The 21,852-nt window shown below is 39.0% G+C and overlaps 1 protein-coding gene across 1 annotated transcript; it reads left to right on the top strand.

The window, feature by feature from the left end:
* On the top strand, window positions 1–15,079 carry LOC103175693 (myosin-4). The gene is made up of 39 exons (XM_007888851.2): window positions 1–217; window positions 345–488; window positions 586–742; window positions 895–922; window positions 1,027–1,141; window positions 1,266–1,358; window positions 1,674–1,737; window positions 1,834–1,932; window positions 2,626–2,729; window positions 3,005–3,143; window positions 3,514–3,632; window positions 3,746–3,895; window positions 4,004–4,174; window positions 4,640–4,940; window positions 5,061–5,128; window positions 5,848–5,935; window positions 6,239–6,356; window positions 6,450–6,573; window positions 7,195–7,331; window positions 7,417–7,672; window positions 7,775–8,017; window positions 8,121–8,297; window positions 8,392–8,537; window positions 9,163–9,253; window positions 9,357–9,746; window positions 9,847–9,973; window positions 10,137–10,255; window positions 10,865–11,061; window positions 11,167–11,350; window positions 11,458–11,623; window positions 11,738–11,862; window positions 12,007–12,315; window positions 12,740–12,943; window positions 13,451–13,576; window positions 13,687–13,857; window positions 14,027–14,131; window positions 14,245–14,340; window positions 14,630–14,764; window positions 14,942–15,079. The coding sequence occupies exons 1-39, from the start codon at window positions 14–16 to the stop codon at window positions 14,954–14,956; spliced, it is 5,805 nt and encodes a 1,934-aa protein (XP_007887042.1). The 5' UTR covers window positions 1–13; the 3' UTR covers window positions 14,957–15,079.
* The last annotated feature ends 6,773 nt before the right edge of the window (window positions 15,080–21,852 follow it).

Here is a 21,852-nt window from a genome sequence, read left to right as displayed (position 1 = left end):
TAAAACAGCAACAATGGGAGACTCTGAAATGGCGGTGTTTGGCGAAGCCGCCCAGTTCCTCCGTAAAACTGATAAAGAAAGAATTGAGGCCCAGAATCTGCCATTTGATGCGAAAACAGCATGCTACGTGTTCGACGAGAAGGACCTGTACGTCAAAGGTACAATCAAGAGCAAGGAAGGTGGCAAAGTTACAGTGGAGACGTTACTGGACAAACGGGTCAGTTACCAGACAAAGTGCAAGAGACGTTTCTTTTGAAAGTTTTTGTTGCAATTAGAAAAAAAAATCTGTTGGCTTTGGCAAAGTATCTTGAGGTCTATCTATCTACCTGTTGATTTATTTGCAGACGGTCACAGTTAAAGAAGATCAAATCTGGCCAATTAATCCTCCAAAATTCGATAAAATTGAAGACATGGTGGTCATGACTCACCTGAATGAAGCAACTGTGCTGTATAACCTCAAAGAGCGTTACTCAGCCTGGATGATCTATGTAAGTATGTGATTTCTGAGACAGATTTGCAAACATGATATGATTAATCTGTGTTATTCATGACGAATTAACTCATTTAATCTGTGCTCACAACTAGACCTACTCTGGGCTCTTCTGTGTCACCGTGAATCCCTACAAGTGGTTGCCAGTGTACAACACCGAGGTAGTGAATGGTTACAGAGGAAAGAAACGTCAGGAAGCTCCTCCACATATCTTCTCCATCTCTGACAACGCCTATCAGTTCATGTTAACTGGTAAATAAATAAGACAGTTTGCAGTTTGTCAGTTTGCAGTGTCATTGTATTTTTGAGCTTTGATATTAACTAATAGCAAAAACATTCTGAATTTTTCAATAAATCAATTTATGTTTTTCGAGACATAATCATTGTGTTCCTCTTATTCGCAGATCGTGAAAACCAGTCCGTCTTGATCACGTGAGCTTTACCTCTTTTTATTCCTATCCGGCCGCAGTTGTTATTTGACAGTAATTATATTTACAAACACCCTAACTGTTATTGTCTTAACTTTATATCACCAGCGGAGAATCTGGTGCGGGGAAGACTGTCAACACGAAACGTGTCATCCAGTACTTTGCAACAATTGCAGTGACTGGCGACGCAAAGAAAAAAGAGGCGGCAGCTGGAAAGATAAAGGTGAGATAATGTTAAAATATTCCATCATAATTTACTACATCTGACAATTTCTTGCTACTTAATAATTTGTCCTTCATTACACAAGAAGGCTCAGTCGCAATAACTGTGAAACCATTTTTTTTAGGGAAATCTGGAGGATCAAATCATCCAGGCTAACCCATTGCTGGAAGCTTTTGGTAATGCCAAGACTGTGAGAAATGACAACTCGTCTCGTTTCGTAAGTTTTGCTCGAAAATCTCTTTACACAGTTGCACAGATTATCTTTATTCCAAACCATATCGCACGCTCAACATGCATTATTCATCATGAATTCTGCCTGGCAAATTAGCACCTTATATTAATGGGGAAATGATAAAAGGTTAACATATCCCATCACAGATTATTACATATGCAACATATTTTACTGCGCCAGAAGGAACAGTGACAGTATTTTTAAAATATATTCTGGAGGAAAGTTTGGGGTCAGAAACAAAGCAGAAATAAATCAGAATTTCAAGTCCCTTGACTATATTTGTATAATCTTCCTTTCCAGGGTAAATTCATCCGTATTCACTTTGGAACAACGGGAAAACTGTCTTCCGCAGATATTGAAACCTGTAAGTAGTTATGCACTTGTCCTATAAGCATCTCCAGTTAGTGAACCATTGATTATGTATCGCAGTAATCCAACCCATGGATTCTATGTCTAACAGATCTGCTGGAAAAGTCCAGAGTAACCTTCCAGCTGAAAGCTGAAAGAAGTTATCACATTTTCTACCAAATGATGACTAATCACAAACCCGAGATTGTTGGTAAGAACCAGAGATTTTAATTCAGTGTTTTGGAAAATATTTGATCTGGGGACTTGGGGGATTGATAAGACTCTTTGAAATGCATGTTGATTGTGACCTTTCTAAAGTTACACAAGAAATGTCCAAAATATAGTATCACTTGCTGAACTTTCTTGTGATACTGTCTTCACACTATTTAACATTATTTAAATTCTATTTTATGACTGTATCTCATCATTGATTAGGGATTTTAACATAGGAAATATCCTCCTTGGTGAGGGAGGTCAGGGTGTCTCCTTGGAGCATAATTGGCTCTAAGGTGATACGCTTGGCAATGGAATGTCAGAATAGAGTCTGTGGTGATCTCAGTAGTCTGGTTTATAAGCCGGTTAAACTCCAGCAGTACCCCCAACGCACATTCTGAGGTCCCAAAGCCTTGGCTCTTACAATATACAGTACGCTTCAGAATTAGAAAAGCAGGGTGCTTCCCGCCAGGCAGAGATTGCGCATTTCATTTCAGATAGCAATTCCCACGTTTAGGTGGGATGCAAGGAACTCTGGGTTTAGGTGGGATGCAAGCATGCTGATGGGTTTCTGCCATAGAGACCCATATCCAATCAACATACTTAAAAAAAAATGGGATTGCAGAGTGAGGTTATGGGAGTAGAAATATTCATGTTTATAAATCTTTATGCAAAATCCTTTTCTTCCTAGAAATGTGCCTCATTACCACCAATCCCTACGATTTTCACTTTATCAGCCAGGGTGAGATTTCTGTCAAGAGTATTGATGATATAGAGGAGCTGATGGCTACTGATGTAAGTTATTAGCTGTACACATTCACTTTGTTTCTATTATCTTTATTATAAGGCATGGACAAAATAAAAATACAATGCATATAAACTTGTGGAATACTGTATAAAGAATCCTATTTATCAGGAACAATTGATAATTTAAGAAGGTAATCTGTGTGCCATTTTATGACACAGCAAATAACAATTATGTATATTCCACCAACCTCTTTGTATGGAATTACTGTTTCAATATATTCGTGTTTACTTGGGTCCTAACGTTTTCCCCCCTGAATTTAAAGAGCGCCATTGATATCCTGGGCTTCAACTCTGATGAGAAAAACGGTATTTACAAATTGACAGGTGCAGTCATGCACTTTGGTAACTTGAAATTCAAGCAGAAACAGCGTGAGGAGCAGGCTGAACCCGATGGCACTGAAGGTAGAAACTTGGACATTTTGCATGGCTTTAATAACTTTTGTGTAATTAAAATGTCGAATGACATAAAGTTGGCATGAAAATTGCCCGGAAACTCTGGAACACTCTTCCTCTACCCCTCCGCCTTGCCCCTTCCTTCCACATTTTCAGGTTGTGCCTGAAGAGCTTTCTCTTTGACCTGTGCCTAGTCACCGCCCCACCCCTCCTTGGCGCTGTGCTCCGCCACTGTCAAGCGCACTGGGATGCCACCCTGCGTGACGGGCGCTGAGTAAATGCAAGTTGTTGTTGTAATGCTTATGCTAGAAAAGCATTTCAACATGGAGAAAGAAGCAGCATTCCAAAAATAACATTTTAATATTTTCTTCCCTTTCAGTTGCCGATAAAATTGCTTACCTCACAGGCCTGAACTCCGCAGATTTGCTCAAAGCTTTGTGCTACCCAAGAGTGAAGGTCGGCAATGAGTTTGTGACCAAAGGTCAAACTGTCCCTCAGGTACTATTTGCTGAAACAGAAAAGTACTGTATGGCGAAATACTAAAGTGTTTTAATGATTAAATTAAAGCCTCGAGAACGCAAAGACTTAAGACAATTTTTGTCTTGATTCAGGTGTACAACTCCGTTGGAGCCCTTGCAAAATCAATCTTTGAGAAAATGTTCTTGTGGATGGTGATACGCATCAACCAGCAACTGGACACAAAACAGGCCAGACAGCATTTCATTGGTGTCCTGGACATTGCCGGATTTGAAATTTTTGATGTAAGTTACAAGGACTTATCAAAATAAACACGCCAATAAATCAGTGTTACTGAAGGTAACAATTAGCACGAAGAATGGCAACTTAAAATGTTAACTTTCTTCATTCAGTACAACAGCTTGGAACAGCTGTGCATCAACTTCACCAACGAGAAACTGCAACAGTTTTTCAACCATCACATGTTCGTCCTGGAGCAAGAGGAATACAAGAAGGAAGGAATTGAGTGGGAATTCATTGACTTTGGTATGGATCTGGCTGCCTGCATTGAGCTTATTGAAAAGGTAGGGAATGTTCCATAAACCTTAATGAGAAATTAAATCATTTAACATGTGCGACTTGTCTACGTATCCCTTCACGCCTCCCTGCCTTTCTGACCTCTCTCCCCACTCCGCTACCCATTGCCTCTGCTCAGTTGGCACCAGCCTCCTGCACGTCCCTCTGCTTCACCATTGGCGACTGCTCTTTCAACCACTATACCGTAAAGCTTTGGAACTCTCTCTCAATCCATCCATCTTGCCCCCTCCCTCCCTTCTTTTAGATCACAACTGAAGACCTTCCTCTTCAACCGTGCTTATGGTGACCTACTCCCCCCCAGCTCGCATCGGGCTCCGCCATTGTTAAGCGCTCTGAGATGCTGTCCCACATGAACACCGATATATAAATGAAGTTGTTCATGTTGTCTCTTTATAAATTGCTTAATTGCAAAAGGTAATGTTGCTCTTATACAATTGATTCTATGATTACAGCCCATGGGTATCTTCTCCATCCTGGAAGAGGAGTGTATGTTCCCCAAGTCTTCAGACGTATCATTCAAGAACAAGCTGTATGACCAGCATCTTGGCAAATCAAACAACTTCCAAAAACCCAAGCCTGTCAAAGGAAAGCCTGAAGCTCACTTCTCCCTGGGTCATTATGCTGGTATTGTGGATTACAACATCACTGGCTGGCTGGAAAAAAATAAGGATCCACTGAATGAAACTGTAATTGGATTGTTCCAGAAATCTTCAGTGAAGCTTTTAGTTGTTCTCTATGCCGTAACAGCAGAAGGTAAAACACTCATCTAAACCCCAATTTTTTTTTAATGGTTAACTTTGTTGTAGTGTTTAATTCTTGATCCATGACTTTTTTTAAAAAAAACTTACCAAATGAATTATTTCTTTGCAACAGAAAATGCCCCAAAGAAAGCAGGCAAGAAGAAGGGTGGTTCCTTCCAGACTGTATCTGCTCTTTTCAGGGTATGATTCCCTCCTTACGTAATTTTACTTCTTTCCACTTAAATACCTATTATTCTTTCTCCTCAAATATTCTGCTCTCTTCTCCTGAATACATTAACTCATGCTAAGTTAGGTGTACAGTTCCATAGTTTTGGTTGTAATCATGGACCGAGCCTACATTGTAATTCTTAATACATTAATGTTACAGCATTTAGCAATGGGAGAGTGAGGGAAGGTCACTCTAGTTCCCACTTACCTTGGTGTCGTATGACAATTAATGTCAGGATCCTCACCACACTCCCATGACAATGCTGCATCCTAACCGCCCAGTTTTCTCCAGCCCTACCTTACAGCCCCCACCAGCTCTTCTGACACAGAGGTATTACTCCATTCCATTATCAGAGTCCAAGCTCTTAGTCAGGGCATCGCTGTCCTTTGGGATGCTCTTCTCTTCTCATTTCTAAAATCTGTTAATCCCTATTAAATATTTCGAAAACTCAAAATTATTTCCTTTCCTTTCTGAATCCACTTTCAAGAATGAACTGCTAAAGTGTCAATAAGGAGAATAAGGGCTAGCTATTTTTCCTTCCCTGACTCAGGGCATTGAGTACAAATATAATTCCTGCAATGCTGCCCTGCCTGGGATGAACTAACCAATGGACCCCAGGGTTTGATCTGTGTGGCTAATGCTCAATAATAAATTTCAAAGAAAATTGCAACTGAATTCCTATTCATTACAGGAAAACTTGGGGAAATTGATGGCTAACCTGAGAACAACACATCCACATTTTGTACGTTGTTTGATCCCCAATGAGACAAAAACACCAGGTAAGTTTGGCTTTTAAACTAAATTTGTATTTTAGATAATTATTTGGGAAGGACAAGCTTGTAGGGCTATGGGGAGAGAGCGTTGGAGTGGGACTGATTTAGATTGGTCTTTTAAAAGAGCTGGCACAGACACGCTGGGCCAATGGTCTCCTTCTGTGGTGTATAATTCTATGATTCTGTGTTAATTTATAGAAAACAAATCATGAGTGTGATCAGGAAAGGTTGTTTTTTTGTATGTCTAATTCTGTAAAAAGAAAGGCCAGTTAATATTCAGTGTTCTAATTATTATGTTGGATCCATCAGGTGCTATGGATAATCACCTTGTCATACACCAGTTGAGGTGTAATGGTGTGCTTGAAGGTATCAGAATCTGCAGAAAGGGATTCCCGAGCAGAATCCTCTATGCTGACTTCAAGCAAAGGTAAAGAGTCTGAATTTCTACACTTCCTTCAGTTTATGTTGTTGATCATACACAGTAACAAATGCTGATATGTTTTCATCTTTATTACAACAGATACAGGGTTCTTAATGCAAGTGCCATCCCTGAAGGTCAGTTCATTGACAGCAAGAAGGCCAGTGAGAAGCTGCTGGGATCCATTGATGTTGATCACACCCAGTATAAATTTGGACACACGAAGGTAGGAAAACATTTTCAACTGTTGTTTGTTAATGTGAAATAAATAGCATGGTGATAAACTTATATCATGTGGAGTCCTGTAGCTCAGTGGTTAGAGCACTCGCTTTGCAAGTGAGAGACCTGAGTTCAATTCCCGGCAGAGGGCGAAACCTTGGGCAAGTTTCCTTACTCCACACAGAGCCTAATAATAATCCTCCAAAACCAAAAACAATAAATAAATTGGTCATTTTCAATCTACGACTGTTTGTGGGACATTGCTGTGCGCAATTGGCCGCCGCGTTCGCCCACAAATATACAGTCAATTCACTTTACAGTGTGTTCTGTGAAGCGCTTTGGGACGTCCTCCTATATCAAATGCAAGGATTATTATTATTATTATCATGGCAGAGAAGAGAAATAAAGCTGAGGCGTGATGTTGTGCAATTGGAGAAATTAACTCTCTGCGAATAGTAACAATTAATTATAATGAAACCTATTTGTTTGAAATGACAAATAAAACAAAAAACTTCCTAAATTTAATCTCCATGAGGAAGATCGATTCAAAGCCTGGTGATTGGTTTACCTACTCTGCTGCATGGATTATATGCAAAAACTAAAAACATTGTTTCACTGTTCTTTAAAGGTGTTCTTCAAAGCTGGTCTGCTGGGTACCCTTGAAGAGATGAGGGACGACAAATTAGCTCAACTCATTACCCGTACACAAGCATTGTGTCGTGGTTTCTTAATGAGAGTCGAGTTTACGAAGATGATGGAAAGGAGGTACTGTCCAACAAAATGGAAATTTATGACATCAAAATAATGAGCTAACAGACTCTTTTTAATGTTTGTTAATCTTATTACACAGGGAGTCTATCTTCTCTATCCAGTATAATATCCGTTCATTCATGAATGTCAAACATTGGCCATGGATGCTTCTGTACTTCAAGATCAAACCTCTTCTGAAGAGTGCAGAAACTGAAAAGGAAATGGCAAATATGAAAGAGGAGTTTGAGAAGACAAAGGAAGCATTTGCTAAATCAGAAGCAAGAAGGAAGGAACTTGAGGAGAAAATGGTGTCACTCGTGCAGGAAAAGAATGATCTTATGGTCCAAGTCCAATCGGTAATAACATTTCCACTCAGTGATTAAACTGATTTGTTTAATGGTACAAATACCGTAAAATGCAAATTAATTCACTTAATGGTGTACGGGTGACTTTTACAGGAAGGTGAAACTCTAGCGGATGCTGAAGAGCGATGCGAGGGGCTCATTAAAAACAAAATTCAACTGGAAGCTAAAATGAAAGAATTGAATGAGAGATTGGAGGATGAAGAGGAGATGAATGCTGAACTCACAGCTAAGAAGAGAAAACTGGAAGATGAATGCTCAGAACTGAAGAAAGATATCGATGACTTAGAGCTGACATTAGCTAAGGTTGAAAAGGAGAAGCATGCCACAGAAAACAAGGTATAAAAGGTTAATCTTTAGAATGGTATACGAGATATACAGTATATACACTGCAGTAGAAATAATGCAACTCTTGATAATCCTGTGTATTGCTGGAATATAGGTTAAAAATCTGACTGAAGAAATGGCTTCCCTTGACGAAAATATTGCCAAGTTGACAAAAGAAAAGAAAGCCTTGCAGGAGGCCCATCAACAAACTTTGGACGACCTCCAGGTTGAGGAAGACAAAGTCAACACTCTGACTAAAACAAAGACTAAACTGGAACAGCAAGTCGATGATGTAAGTATTCTTAATCTGAACTAAATCAAGTGGGCTTGTAAAATACTACCATTGTTTTAAGCAAAGTCTGATAAAACATGGTTTGCTTCTAAAGCTTGAAGGTTCTCTGGAACAAGAGAAGAAGCTTCGCATGGACCTTGAGCGGGCCAAGAGGAAGCTTGAAGGAGACTTAAAGCTGACACAGGAGGGGCTAATGGATTTGGAGAATGATAAGCAGCAAATGGATGAAAAACTGAAGAAGTTAGTATTCACCTTGAAATGAAATCTGAGGCATTTCAAATGTTACTGCTAACAATATAAACTTAAAATCCTAAGTCAGTAGATTTCCTCTCCTGCAGATGTAACCTTGTTGAGCTTCTCTGATTAAACCAATAGGGTAATTTAGTCAGTGCAACACAATGACTCCTAGAGAGAGAGAGGAAAAGCTGCTTCTCTCGTGAAAATGTTGGCTACTTGTTTTTTTAATCAGCAGTATAGTTCTATGGGTTTGAGAAAACCTTTTAGTACCTCATCTTTTAGTACCTATTGTTCATGTCAGTGTTGGCAGGCCATTTACCCATGGAATTGGAGCTGAACCTATTCCTGTCCTGAACTGTCATTTACAAATGTGCACACCCAGCCAGGATTGATGCATAACAATCAGGACCTGATCATTTTCCCCTGTAAATCCAAGGTACTGAGGCCAATTGTAAAACCATGAAGCCAGACTGTATCAGCTAACACCATTTTAAATACCCAATACCATTCAGATATTATACTCTGTCCCAAAGCATAATAATTACACAAGATAAATAATCGGGGATTCTGTATTAATTTCAAATTCTGTGAATTAAGTAATTAAGTAACTTTTACATCTGCAAATTAGGAAGGAATTTGAAATCAGCCAACTTCAAAGCAAAGTTGAAGATGAGCAGGCACTGGGTTCACAGCTGCAGAAAAAGATCAAAGAATTACAGGTGACCACACACTTTGGAAAATTTTGAATTATGTATTTCTAAAGTTTATTTACAACAGATTATGTTGTTCTTAGAATGCTGATCAGTATATATTTGTTCCAAGGCTCGTATTGAAGAACTGGAGGAGGAAATTGAAGCTGAACGTGCAGCTCGTGCTAAGGCAGAGAAGCAGAGAACTGATCTTTCTCGTGAACTGGAGGAAATCAGTGAAAGGCTTGAAGAAGCCGGTGGTGCAACTGCCGCACAGATTGAGATGAACAAGAAACGGGAAGCAGAATTCCAGAAAATGCGCCGTGATCTGGAAGAAGCCACACTGCAGCATGAAGCCACAGCTGCTGCTCTTCGTAAGAAGCAGGCCGACAGTGTGGCAGAACTTGGAGAACAGATCGACAACCTCCAGCGTGTGAAACAGAAGCTGGAAAAGGAAAAGAGCGAGCTGAAGATGGAAATCGATGATCTGGCCAGCAACATGGAAACAGTATCCAAATCTAAGGTAAGTTTTAGAATTTGGATAAACTTATTCTCTCAGAAACTCTCTGCTCTTTATCATCTATATAGAATTACATTTTGGGAAATTGTGTATTTTGATTTAGGGAAACCTTGAGAAGATATCTCGCACACTGGAAGACCAAGTCAATGAACTGAAGACTAAACATGATGAACATCAACGTCTGATTAATGACTTATCAACTCAAAAAGCCCGCCTTGGAACAGAAAACGGTATTTATTATAAATAATAATGTTAGCAACTGAGCCAAGTTACATAACCCTGACTTACATATGTGTTAGATAATAAATTATACATTAAATAATGTTATATTAAATAGGCATTTAATTTGAATGATGGTTTTGCGCTTTGCTCGAACCTTCTGTGTAATTGTAGGTGAACTGAGTCGCCAAGTGGAGGAGAAAGAAGCCTTGGTTTCCCAGCTAACAAGAGGAAAACAAGGATTCACTCAACAGATAGAGGAGCTCAAGAGACAATTAGAGGAGGAAACAAAGGTACAGATTGTGTTTCAGGAATACCTACTAGTTTTGGATGAATTTTTGCTGATCAAGCTGGTGGCAATGCTAAAAAGTCAAAATGGAACATATGTATTGTCTGAACTTCCTGCAGCTCCAAAAATCTCTGAATGCGATTCAGTGGGGCTGAATGTAGAATAAATTTCTGCCCAAGTGAAGTACCTGAGGTTCAGCCAGGAATGAGTGCCATCATTGTCACAGTGTTATCATTTTCATTGGTCACACAAGCTATTGTACCCATATAGTCAACAATTTGGTTTGGATTCATCCTCAAATCCCATTGATGAAACAGGAGTATCTAACACAACCAATAGTTTCCACTGAAGTTTTCAGATATAATGTAAAGCATCACCTAAGTATTACTGAACTTCTTTGAGATGCAGGATATTTAATATGTAATCTTGTTGTTGTTTAATAGCATATCTCTGTATCAAAATTGCCAAATGCCCAATTGCACGAGACAGTTGTAACTTCAATGACACAGTGTTCTTTGAAATGAAGACATTATTGTTTAGGTTTACTACACGTGACATGTTGATGTGCAGTAATATCCCGATTTAGTTACACTTGATCATTATACCATTTCAGGCTAAGAATGCACTGGCTCACGGCTTGCAATCTGCTCGCCACGATTGTGATTTACTCCGTGAGCAATATGAGGAGGAACAGGAGGCAAAGGCAGAGCTTCAACGTGGCATGTCCAAGGCCAACAGTGAGGTTGCTCAGTGGAGAACAAAGTACGAGACTGATGCAATCCAGCGCACTGAGGAGCTTGAAGAGGCCAAGTAGGTTTTCATAACATAATATGCTTGTTTATTCCTATCTACTCCATAAATGGCACAAAACATTTTACGTCATTTTAACTGATATCAATCATTTTTCTTTTTCAGGAAGAAGCTAGCTCAACGTCTTCAGGATGCAGAGGAGCACATTGAGGCAGTGAACTCCAAATGTGCTTCACTGGAAAAGACCAAACAAAGACTTCAGGGTGAAGTTGAGGATCTGATGATTGATGTTGAAAGAGCCAACTCTGCTGCAGCAGCTTTGGATAAGAAACAGAGGAACTTTGACAAGGTGAAAATTGGTTACATTCTCTCTCACTCTCTCTCTCTCTCTCTGTTTTCTCTCTCAAATGTAAAACACACATTATCCATTCTAACATTTTGAGTTGTACAATGCAGGTTCTGGCAGAATGGAAGCAGAAATTTGAGGAAGGTCAGGCTGAACTGGAAGCAGCTCAGAAGGAAGCTCGTTCTCTAAGCACTGAGATCTTCAAGATGAAGAATGCCTATGAGGAATCTCTGGACCAACTTGAAACTCTTAAACGAGAGAACAAGAACCTGCAGCGTAAGTTGTACCGATATCGCCTTCATCATTTCAAAACGTTGCTGTTATTAATTGAATAGGAGTTGGTCCTGGAGTTGTTTCTTTTTTTTACAATTCTACTTTTCAATCAAACAGAGGAGATCTCTGATCTGACTGAACAGATCGCTGAAACTGGCAAGAGTCTTCATGAGCTAGAAAAGGCCAAGAAGACAGCAGAGCAAGAGAAGAGCGAAATCCAGGCTGCTTTGGAGGAAGCTGAGGTATAATTAATTTAGGAGAACATATCAGGAGCTTCAGTGCATACACTTTTAAAAATATACATCAAGTGATACATGCTCGTATTAGAGATAACGATAACCCCAGTGATACGCAGATTATTCAGCATTTTGCCCTCCCATTCTTAGGCATCTCTGGAACATGAAGAGAGCAAGATCCTCCGTATTCAACTTGAATTGAACCAAGTGAAGTCTGAAGTTGACAGAAAAATTGCAGAAAAGGATGAGGAAATTGATCAGCTGAAGAGGAATAACCAGAGGGTTGTGGATACCATGCAAAGCACCTTGGAATCTGAAGTCAGGAGCAGGAATGATGCTCTAAGAATCAAAAAGAAGATGGAGGGAGATCTGAATGAAATGGAGATTCAGTTAGGCCATGCCAATCGCCAGGCTACAGAGGCTCAGAAACATCTCAGAAACCTGCAGGGTCAACTCAAGGTCTGCATAATAGAGATGATTTTCTGTGATTTCGCTTCATGTTAATCCAGTTCCAATTAATGTTTCCTGATCTGCTACTAATTTAAATACTGCAAATTGAATTGACTGTATATTTTGTGGGTGAAAAGCAGCAGCCAACTGTGTACAGCAGTTTCCCACAAACAGTCAAGGATTGAGTGACCAAATTATTATTATTATTTTTTCAAGGAATTGTAACAAATTATGTCAATTTGCTTAAAGACTACTCAAGCAGTAAAATATCTTCATGCTAATTGGTCAGACTTTCCTCTGTTTGCTAAGCTTTGTGAGTTTATTCCCTTAGTGAGGCGACAGTGAAACTATATTTATGTTCAATAATAAATAATGTAAACTATGCAGTATATAATTGTTACTCATATATTTCCCAATATTTTTGTCTGAGTAGGATACCCAGTTGCAGCTGGATGATGCTTGCAGAGGCCAGGAGGACATGAAAGAACAACTGGCCATGGTTGAGCGCAGAAGCAGCTTGCAAATGGCTGAGATTGAGGAAATGAGAGCTGCTTTTGAACAGACAGAGAGAGCTCGCAAGGTTGCTGAGCAAGAACTCCTGGACACAAGTGAGAGAGTACAACTCCTGCACTCTCAGGTTTGTCAATGTTGTCTTTCACCAAATGGGGTACTTTTTTTTTTACAGTTCACTCCTTCCACTTGAGCAGAGAAGGTTAAGAGGAGAACTAAAGGAAGTGTTCAAAATTAGCAAATGATTCAAGAGAGTAAACAGTGACAAGTTATTTCCACTGGTTGGTGAATTGTTAATAAGAAAATATAAGCTGATGATTATTACCAGCAACATGAGAGGCGAGGGGGAGGGCGGACGGACGGACTGAAAGACAATTTGTGCGCAACAGTCATTACAGAGTGGATGGCATTACCACAAGTGGTCATTGAAACCAAGTCTATCATGTCATTTAAAACATAATCTGATAGAAACTTGAAGAAAGATATAAATGGCTATTGGGTAAGAGTCTAGAAATACATCTAGAATAGATAGAATTCTGGAATGTTTAAATGGTATAGTCCGACGAAAATGATATGATGATATTGTTAAGATTATATACAAGACACTTTCCAACCTTGTTGCCTTTTGTTCCAGAACACAAGTCTCATCAATACAAAGAAGAAGCTTGAGAGTGACGTGACTCACCTCCAGAGTGAAGTTGAAGAAACAATTCAGGAAGCAAGAAACGCTGAAGAGAAGGCAAAGAAGGCAATCACTGATGTAAGTCAGAATCATCTTTATCATTTATGTCTGTGACCATTGTCCAAGTCAACTATTTTCAAACTCATTGTCTCAATAATGGCCCATCTCATTAACCTTGATTCATTCAGGCCGCCATGATGGCAGAAGAACTCAAAAAGGAACAGGATACCAGTGCTCACCTTGAGAGAATGAAGAAGAACCTAGAGGTGACAGTCAAGGATCTGCAGCACCGACTGGATGAGGCTGAGCAGCTGGCAATGAAAGGTGGAAAGAAACAGCTTCAGAAACTGGAAGCTAGGGTGAGTGACATTTATGATAGGCTTTGCATGACTTCTGTGAATGTAAACTGCGAGATCGTAAGATCACAAGCGAAATGTTTTAATATGAAGCTTTTTCAAATAATTAATAAGGCACGTGAACAATGATAGAAACTAGCCTTCATTTCTAAGCATCTTGTGATTGGTTTAGGTACATGAGCTGGAGAATGAACTGGAGGCTGAGCAGAAGCGCAGCATGGATTCCCTTAAAGGTGTCCGCAAATATGAAAGGAGAATCAAGGAGGTATCCTACCAGGTAATGTGCACTTCCCTATTGTACAGTTTGCCTTCTCCTTTTAGCATAGTTCCTCATGTAAAATAGCGTGCCATAACAGTGTTATGATTACAATGCACTTTTCTCCTGTGCAGTCAGAGGAAGACAGAAAGAATGTGTTGAGACTCCAAGACTTGGTTGACAAACTGCAGCTGAAGGTCAAGGCCTACAAAAGACAGTCTGAGGAGGCTGTAAGTAATTCTTCATTTAAAAAATGAACAGAACAAATGGTAGTTACTTGCATTTTTTTAAAAAAAAGAGAATTGTATGGTTGAATTAATTGGGATAATTGAAAATTGTCGCGGTCACTGAGGAGTTTCTTTCCAAGAACTACAGCAAACCTCCATCGCTAATGGATAGTTAAAATTATTATCAACTCATCAATGATTGACTATTTCTTGAGCTGACTGTCATCTGTTGGCTTCCATGGTAAATATGTTGATCTGTGTTGTGACTGTTATTGTGTTGTGATTGGTTTAGGAGGAACAGGCCAACATTCACCTGAGCAAGTTCAGGAAGGTGCAGCACGAGTTGGAGGAGTCTGAGGAACGTGCTGATATCGCAGAGTCCCAGGTCAACAAACTGAGGGCAAAAACCCGCGACATCAGCTCCAAGGTACGAGTATCTCATCTGATTTGAAAATTCATTGGACTGTGATGATTAACACACCTCGAATGTCAATAGGACAAAAAGGTTTTTGTGTATTGGTTGTTGCTAACGAATATACAGGGTATGTTACAAGTATTTCTATTGCATTATTTTAACTTTCTTGTCCTTTCTTTCTCTCAACAGTCAGCCGAAGAGTAGATGAAAAGATGAAACGGTCCAGATGAGAAATTCACAAAATGTGCATTTCTTTGTAACATAGTTTAGCAAGGTATTTCAAAGTTTAGATCTGTGCATAGGAATAAAACTGCAACTCCTAAAAAATGTCTTTGTCAGTTTCCTACATTATTCAAAGATCATACACAAAATTAAAATCAACTTGACCCATACAGCAGATGGAAACACTATTTGTACCAAAACATTCTCCGAGTCTTAATCAGTCATTATTTGTGGGGTTCACTGTTCTCTTGCGAATAAAATAAAGAGTTTAAATAGAAACCAATACCGAGCTACTTTTAAATTTAATTCAGTCTCATAATTGACTGAAAGGAATTTGAATCTGGTTAGAAAATAATTTCTGTTTCTTATTTTCCATATTTTCTTATGATTGTTATAGTAATTTCAATAATCCAACAAGGACTGCTGTCACTGTGCAGGCTTTGGCTTGCAGGGCTAACCACAAGTCTATACCTCAAAATCTCATTGATCAGCCAGAAAAGATGGTCAACCATCAGCAGTGCCATAAGGAGATATCCTGTGGACATCTGCCTACTTTCTCTGATATACATTTCAGGAAGCTCTAGGGAGATTTCACTTACCTCACCTCTAGGAAGCTAGCGACTGTTGCTTGACCAGTTCCCTAACAAGTATATATCAAGACCATGCAAATTTAAATGTTCAGGATTAATTAATTGATTGATTGATTGATTAATCAATTAATCTCTCAACACTTGGCACTCCCTTCACTGTGAGTTTTACACTAATCAGAGAGGGCAATTCAGCAGCTTGGCTCCTGGAATCTTAATAGTAATAATCCCTTCAAAACATTTTTCAAAAAATAATTTGGTCACTCAATCCACGACTGTTTTTGGGACACTACTGTGTGCAATTGGCTGCCGCATTTTCCCCACAAAATAAACAGTCAATTCACTTCACAGTATATTCTGTGAAGCGCTTTGAGACGTCTTGAAGATGTGATAAGGTGCTGTATCAAATGCAAGGATTATTATTTTTATTAAATGGAATCACATAGAATCTACAGACTCAAAACAGGCCCAACGAGTCCATACCAATGTTTATGTTTCATATTAGCCTTCACTCATCTTAATCCCATCTCTCGCCTCCTTCCATACCTCTCCTATTCCCTTCTCTGCCATGTTTGCAACACATTTCCTCTTAAATGCATTGATGCTTTTTGCTTCAACTGTGGCTTCATGTCGTGAGGTTCCACGTTCTCAGCTGTGTGAAGCTCTGTGTAAAGAAGTTCCTCCTAAACTTTCTTGTAGATCTTTTGCCTTGCTCCTTCCTAATTCTATGACCTGCTGACCCCACATGAACCTGTCCGCTCCCTCCGCTCAGCAGGCTGTCGCCTGCTCCACGTTCCCCGCCCGGCCCACACCACCTTCAACGTTTCTGCCCCCACCCTTTGGAACTCCACCCCACATTCCCTTCACCTTGCTCCCTCCCTTGACTCCTTCAAGGCAGGTCCTAAAACCCTCCTCTTCGACTGTGCTTTCAGCCACCCTTGTACCTTCCCTAGCCTCCACCCTCCCCGATCCCGACCCCCAGCTCGTTTCCAAATGCCTGACTGTCCAGTGCCTTAAGATTGCAGTGTCGACCTGCAGCAGATCCATGTGAAATTCAGCTGTAGCCCTTTATTGGGAAAATAATCGCTACGATTTATTGCCTCGGGATGAAAATTTGTTTCAATTGTGCTCAAATTATGCTGTTTCACCCGAAGTACTGCAGTTGCCACCACAATACTATGCTGCAAAGCAACAGATTGAGCAACTACAAACACACTCTCGAATATCAGTCCAGTTACATCTACCCACAGCACATGTTCTTTGCAGCATTCCTAAAGCCTTTTCTAATGTAATTTTAGTCAAAATTTCATGCAAATCATTGTTGTCAACTTCCACCTTTCACCCTCCCAGCCGTCCACCCCTCCTGATCCCAGCCCCCAGCTCGGATGCAAATCCTTGTCTGTCCAGCACCTTGGGCTGTCCTATACAAATGTAATTTGTTGTTGTTAAAGGTCTCCAAGTAATCTCATTATTCAATGTACAGTTAAAAAGTTTCTACCTTAACATGCCTTCCTCATTCAACCCAGTTGGATAAAAGGCTTACATGGCAACTACAATTGCAACAAAATAAAAGACCTGATAGGATCCCCAAAAAAGTATTTTACTGTCATTTGAAAGTTGAAAATTATTAAATCACACTTACTCCATGATGATATCCAAATTAAAGATACTATAACACCATATGCTAATAATATTTAAATAATTGAGTTTAATTATATTAATATTGTATACATAAATTAGGCGTGGCAATAGTACATTGCTTGCCTAAAATGACAAACTGCAGTTTGGAATGCAACCTACAACATCGTTATAAATATAAGAATTTGCTAAGCAAAAGAAGAACAAGGCCCATCCAGCTTGCCTTCCGCCATCCTGGCAGTGGTTTGACACATCGTGTACCAAACTATATACTGTATCCTGAGATATTATTTTCTAGTAGAAATCTATCTCATTTGTTCTTCAAACAAACAACACATTCTGCTTCCACCATCTCATTAGGGAGTCTGTTTCTTAGGTTTACTACTCACTCACTGAAGTAATGTTTCTGCAGATATGTTCTGAATTTCCCCCACCTTCAATTGCAGGCCGTGTCCTCTGGTTCTACTGTGAGGACGCCAGCATCTCAGATGTACCTTAGGACAACCTTTATAAACAATTTTTGTCTGTACAGCAGTTCCAGCCTCTATATTTGATATGCGAACCTTTGGGCAACAGATTTGCTTATTGCATTAACCTTCTTTTTCTTGCACAAGGTATAATTAGAGAAACAACGTCAGTTAATTCATGGCAAATATCTCAGAATTAGTCCAGTTGTCACCAACTGATCAAATGAATCTAGATACGTTGAACAAGTAAAGATGATATGTAGAGCGGTTTAACTATTATCAAGTGTAAAATCTTCATTACATTCAACCTTTCAAATAAGTTTGTGTTGAACAGCTGGCAGTATCTGACAAGGACAACCTGTGGATAGAATATTTTCTGCTAAAGTCAGGAACCAAAGAATGCTTTACATTGAATAAGCTTAATAATTAATTGGGTACATTTGGAAGTAAAGCCAGGACCCATTGCACTTATTCTAATTTGACTGTAATTTGTCTTTTGAGGTCATTATCTCTCAGTGGTTCAATTTTCTTTCGATTTTATACAGACAGAATGTAGAATATAATTTAATATTCTTGCAAACTCCAGTATATAGTGTCAGTTATAGCAGGATTTATTTTACTAAATCTTAACAAAGCTGTTGGAATATTGTGTGATAATATCTGTTCACTTGTGTATCATTGTCCTAAGTAGCATTGTAAGGTTTAGGGATTGTTGGCAACAATACCAGGAGAAACTCCCTTCTCTTTCATAAGGAGATGAGAACTTTAACAATCGTGAATAGGAGCCAGGACTTTGGTTTAATGCATTATCCAAAGGCAAAGGACAGCTCCTAGGATAACAAAATGCTCCTCCACTGCACTAGAATGTCAAATTAGACAAAAACTCATAAAGTCCTGATGTGGGACTTGAATCACCAACCACAGGCGAGAATGCTACCAACTGAGCCAGGCTGACACCTCAATCTCTATATTTAAACTGCATGGTAAACCCCAAATATGAAGCAAAATTGATATTCACATATGAACAATTGTATTCCATTCTATCTATTCGGGATTCACTGAAATTTTTTTATGTTGAACATATATGGTGTGATTGTAGACTTTTAGTAAGTAAAAATGTATTCACTTGAGTGCAGCAATTTCGTAATACCTACATTTGTGTGCAATGTTCTCTCACAAAAATACAGTCACACCAATTTACAGCAAGATTTGTGACATTCTCTTGATGTGAAAGGCAAAATATACAGTCAATTCGATCTACAGTAGATTCTGCAAAGTGCTTTGAGACGTTTTGAAGATGTGATATGGCGCTATATTAAATGCAATGATTCTTATTATTATTAATTATTATTATATAAAATATAATGATTATTATTATTATGTAATTGGTTACTAATGTTATTGTGAATGTTAGTTAAATGATGGATGAAATTGATAAAAATGTTGCTAATTCTAAAAATGACTAATATTATGTTCAAAAAAGAGACCAAGCCAATGTTCTCTATTGAACAAATGGGGAAGCCAGAAGGAAGCCAGAAATTCCAGGATTACTTCCCAGAGGAATGCTGACACATGTCAGTCAGGAGGACATAATCTGGCAGACATGGACTGGTCAGCAAAAGTAAGTTACCCACAAGCATCCAGAGGGCTTTAAGGTGTGATATGGCACTTCACACATGATTAAATTCAAAGGTTTCAGATTAGCCAATGCATTTAAAGGAAGTAGTTATATTGTATTCTACAAGAGGTTATGCACATAAATTATTATTTTTCTATCATTAGTGTCATTGTACAAGGTGATTTCTGAACCAGTAGCTTAAAGTATTTTTCCTCTGTGCTGTCCTTTCTTGAAGCTCTTTGATTTCCATTGAAACCCATCACCATGCTTAAGAGCACCCAAACCAAACTACTGAAAGCTCAACATACATATAGAAATCTCCACTTGTCTGTTATGGAGTGTGCACTCTCCAGGTTCAAGCTCCAAACTGGGAATCAAGCCCACAGTCTAGGGTGACATTCCAGAGAAGTTCAACTTCAAGGCCAGTCTCAGGACCTTAAAATGAATAATAATAATCTTTGCATTTGATATAGCGCCTTTCGTAGAGTCCTGTAGCTCAGTGGTTAGAACACTCGCCTCTCAAGCGAGAGACCTGGGTTTGATTCACACAGGGCCAAACCTTGGGCAACTTTCCTTACTCCACACACCTAATAATAATCCCTCAAGAAAAAAAAATCTGATAATAATTTGGTAACTTCAAACTACGACTGTTTGTGGGACGCTGCTGTGCGCAATTGGCTGCCGCGTTTTGCCCACAAATATACAGTCAATTCACTTTACAGTATATTCTGTGAAGCGCTTTGGGACATCGAGAAGACGTGAAAAGCGCTATATCAAATGCAAGGATTATTATTATTATCACATCTTTGATATACAAAATATACTACATCAAATACAAGGATTACTATTATCATGGTGCACTCTGACTACAGGCCTGTTTCTGTGCTTCATAATTGCCTCCAAATTTGAGGCCTAATTTAAGACTGTTTTCTAAAATTCTGTACAATTTTTAATTTTAAGACAGTGGAGAATGAAGCCCAAAAACATGAGAAATGTTAGGCATCTAATAAGCATAGCTTAGGTGATGTACAATTTTTGGTCAGATAATTTGAAGAAAGAAGATGATGCCAGGATTGCAGATATGAATTAGCGCCTGTTAAACAACCTATTTGATGATACAAGATCATGGACCATCTAGGTCAGAAGGTTATGCATTGACTTTCTGATCCTAGGGTTAAATAAGGTTAGGGTAAACATGGTTTACATCAAATACATCCAAGTCATAGACTTAACACTGAAAGTGCAGCATCACCATCAGTATTGACAGATTGATGACACTGAACACAAACCTGTAACTAGAAAAGCACACTTTAAGAGGATCCCTTAACTGCATGAGAACTCAGTTAATTAACAATGCTAAACGATTAATGATTGAACTGAGCTGTGATATTGTTTTGTATATTGTTTTGGACTAGTTGAGTCAAATGGTCTGCTTCCATGCCATACTAGCACTTATGGACACCACCCCACGTGAAGGGCACTACATATATGCAAGTTGCTGTATTGCCATCCGATGTAATTCTGTGTGTTTGTAGATACTCTGAAATTAAGTGAAATATAATAGTACAATATTGAACGGTCCAGGCTTTATATAATATCTTTGTGTTTTATATAGTGCTTTATCTTGTTGTCAGAGCATCTCAAGCCATTCACAGACATGTGAATTGGAGTGACAATCTAATGTAGACAAATATATTCATACTGAATAATTCTTCCTCATGTGAGCTCAGGTCTAAGCATTAAATTCTATCATTCCCAGCACACTTCACCACTTCACCTATGCTGCCATGAAGCTGCAGCTATGAGTAATTTTACTGAGTCAGAATTTATAGGACAATTTAGATGAGTCATAAGTTGGGATACAACTTGCCAGTAAAGAAGTTCCTAGAGACCTAGGATTTTGGGCTACATTGCCAAATCAATTAAATTCAGATTTTCAGACAGTATGCTTAATACATACAGTGCATAATCCTGATCACTGAAACCTAAGCGAATGGGGCAGACCATTCAGACTGGACAAAGAATAATCCTAATATGTAATGGAGAGCGATGAGCTACGAGGATGACTAGATAAGATAAGACTGTTCAGTTATAAAAACTAATATCTGAGAGGGGGATATACAGCTATATTAGTTGCTTGATAGGCTAGAGGATTATAACACAGAGCATTACTTGCATGCATGTCAATTCAGTGAAGGTCAATTTTGGGAGAGCCAACAGGAAGTATTTTTTGACACAGGGAATAATTGACAGCTGCAGCTTCATGCCAGGTCAAAATGCTGGCTTTCTTTACAAAACAGATTGATCACGTAATAGGAAAATGGTAAGGTTGCAGAAATATTAAATCAACTGGGCCAAAGGGACATCTTCATTGATTTCTCATACATATTGAAGAACTTATCCAGTGTAGAATGTCAGTAGGAATGAAGATATTGATAATGCCATATTATAAGAAGAAATACAAATTTGCCAGGTAAAAGACCAAGGTCCATCACGTTCGCTTTCCATCATCCTGGCAGTCACATGCACATGTGTCGCATCGTCAGGGTGGTGTCCTTCGGATGAGAT

Source organism: Callorhinchus milii, unplaced genomic scaffold (assembly GCF_018977255.1).
Source record: "Callorhinchus milii isolate IMCB2004 unplaced genomic scaffold, IMCB_Cmil_1.0 Scaffold20, whole genome shotgun sequence".
Lineage (NCBI taxonomy): Eukaryota > Metazoa > Chordata > Chondrichthyes > Chimaeriformes > Callorhinchidae > Callorhinchus > Callorhinchus milii.
The sequence above is the reverse complement of the archived record's forward strand: the minus strand, read 5'-3'. Positions and strand labels throughout refer to the sequence as shown.

Coding starts and splice junctions, on each gene's coding strand:
- LOC103175693 (XM_007888851.2), top strand. CDS start 14: ATGGGAGACTCTGAAATGGCGGTGTTTGGCGAAGCCGCCCAGTTCCTC. Junction 9,747..9,846: donor AAACAGTATCCAAATCTAAG/GTAAGTTTTAGA, acceptor ATTTTGATTTAG/GGAAACCTTGAGAAGATATC. Junction 9,974..10,136: donor CCGCCTTGGAACAGAAAACG/GTATTTATTATA, acceptor GTGTAATTGTAG/GTGAACTGAGTCGCCAAGTG.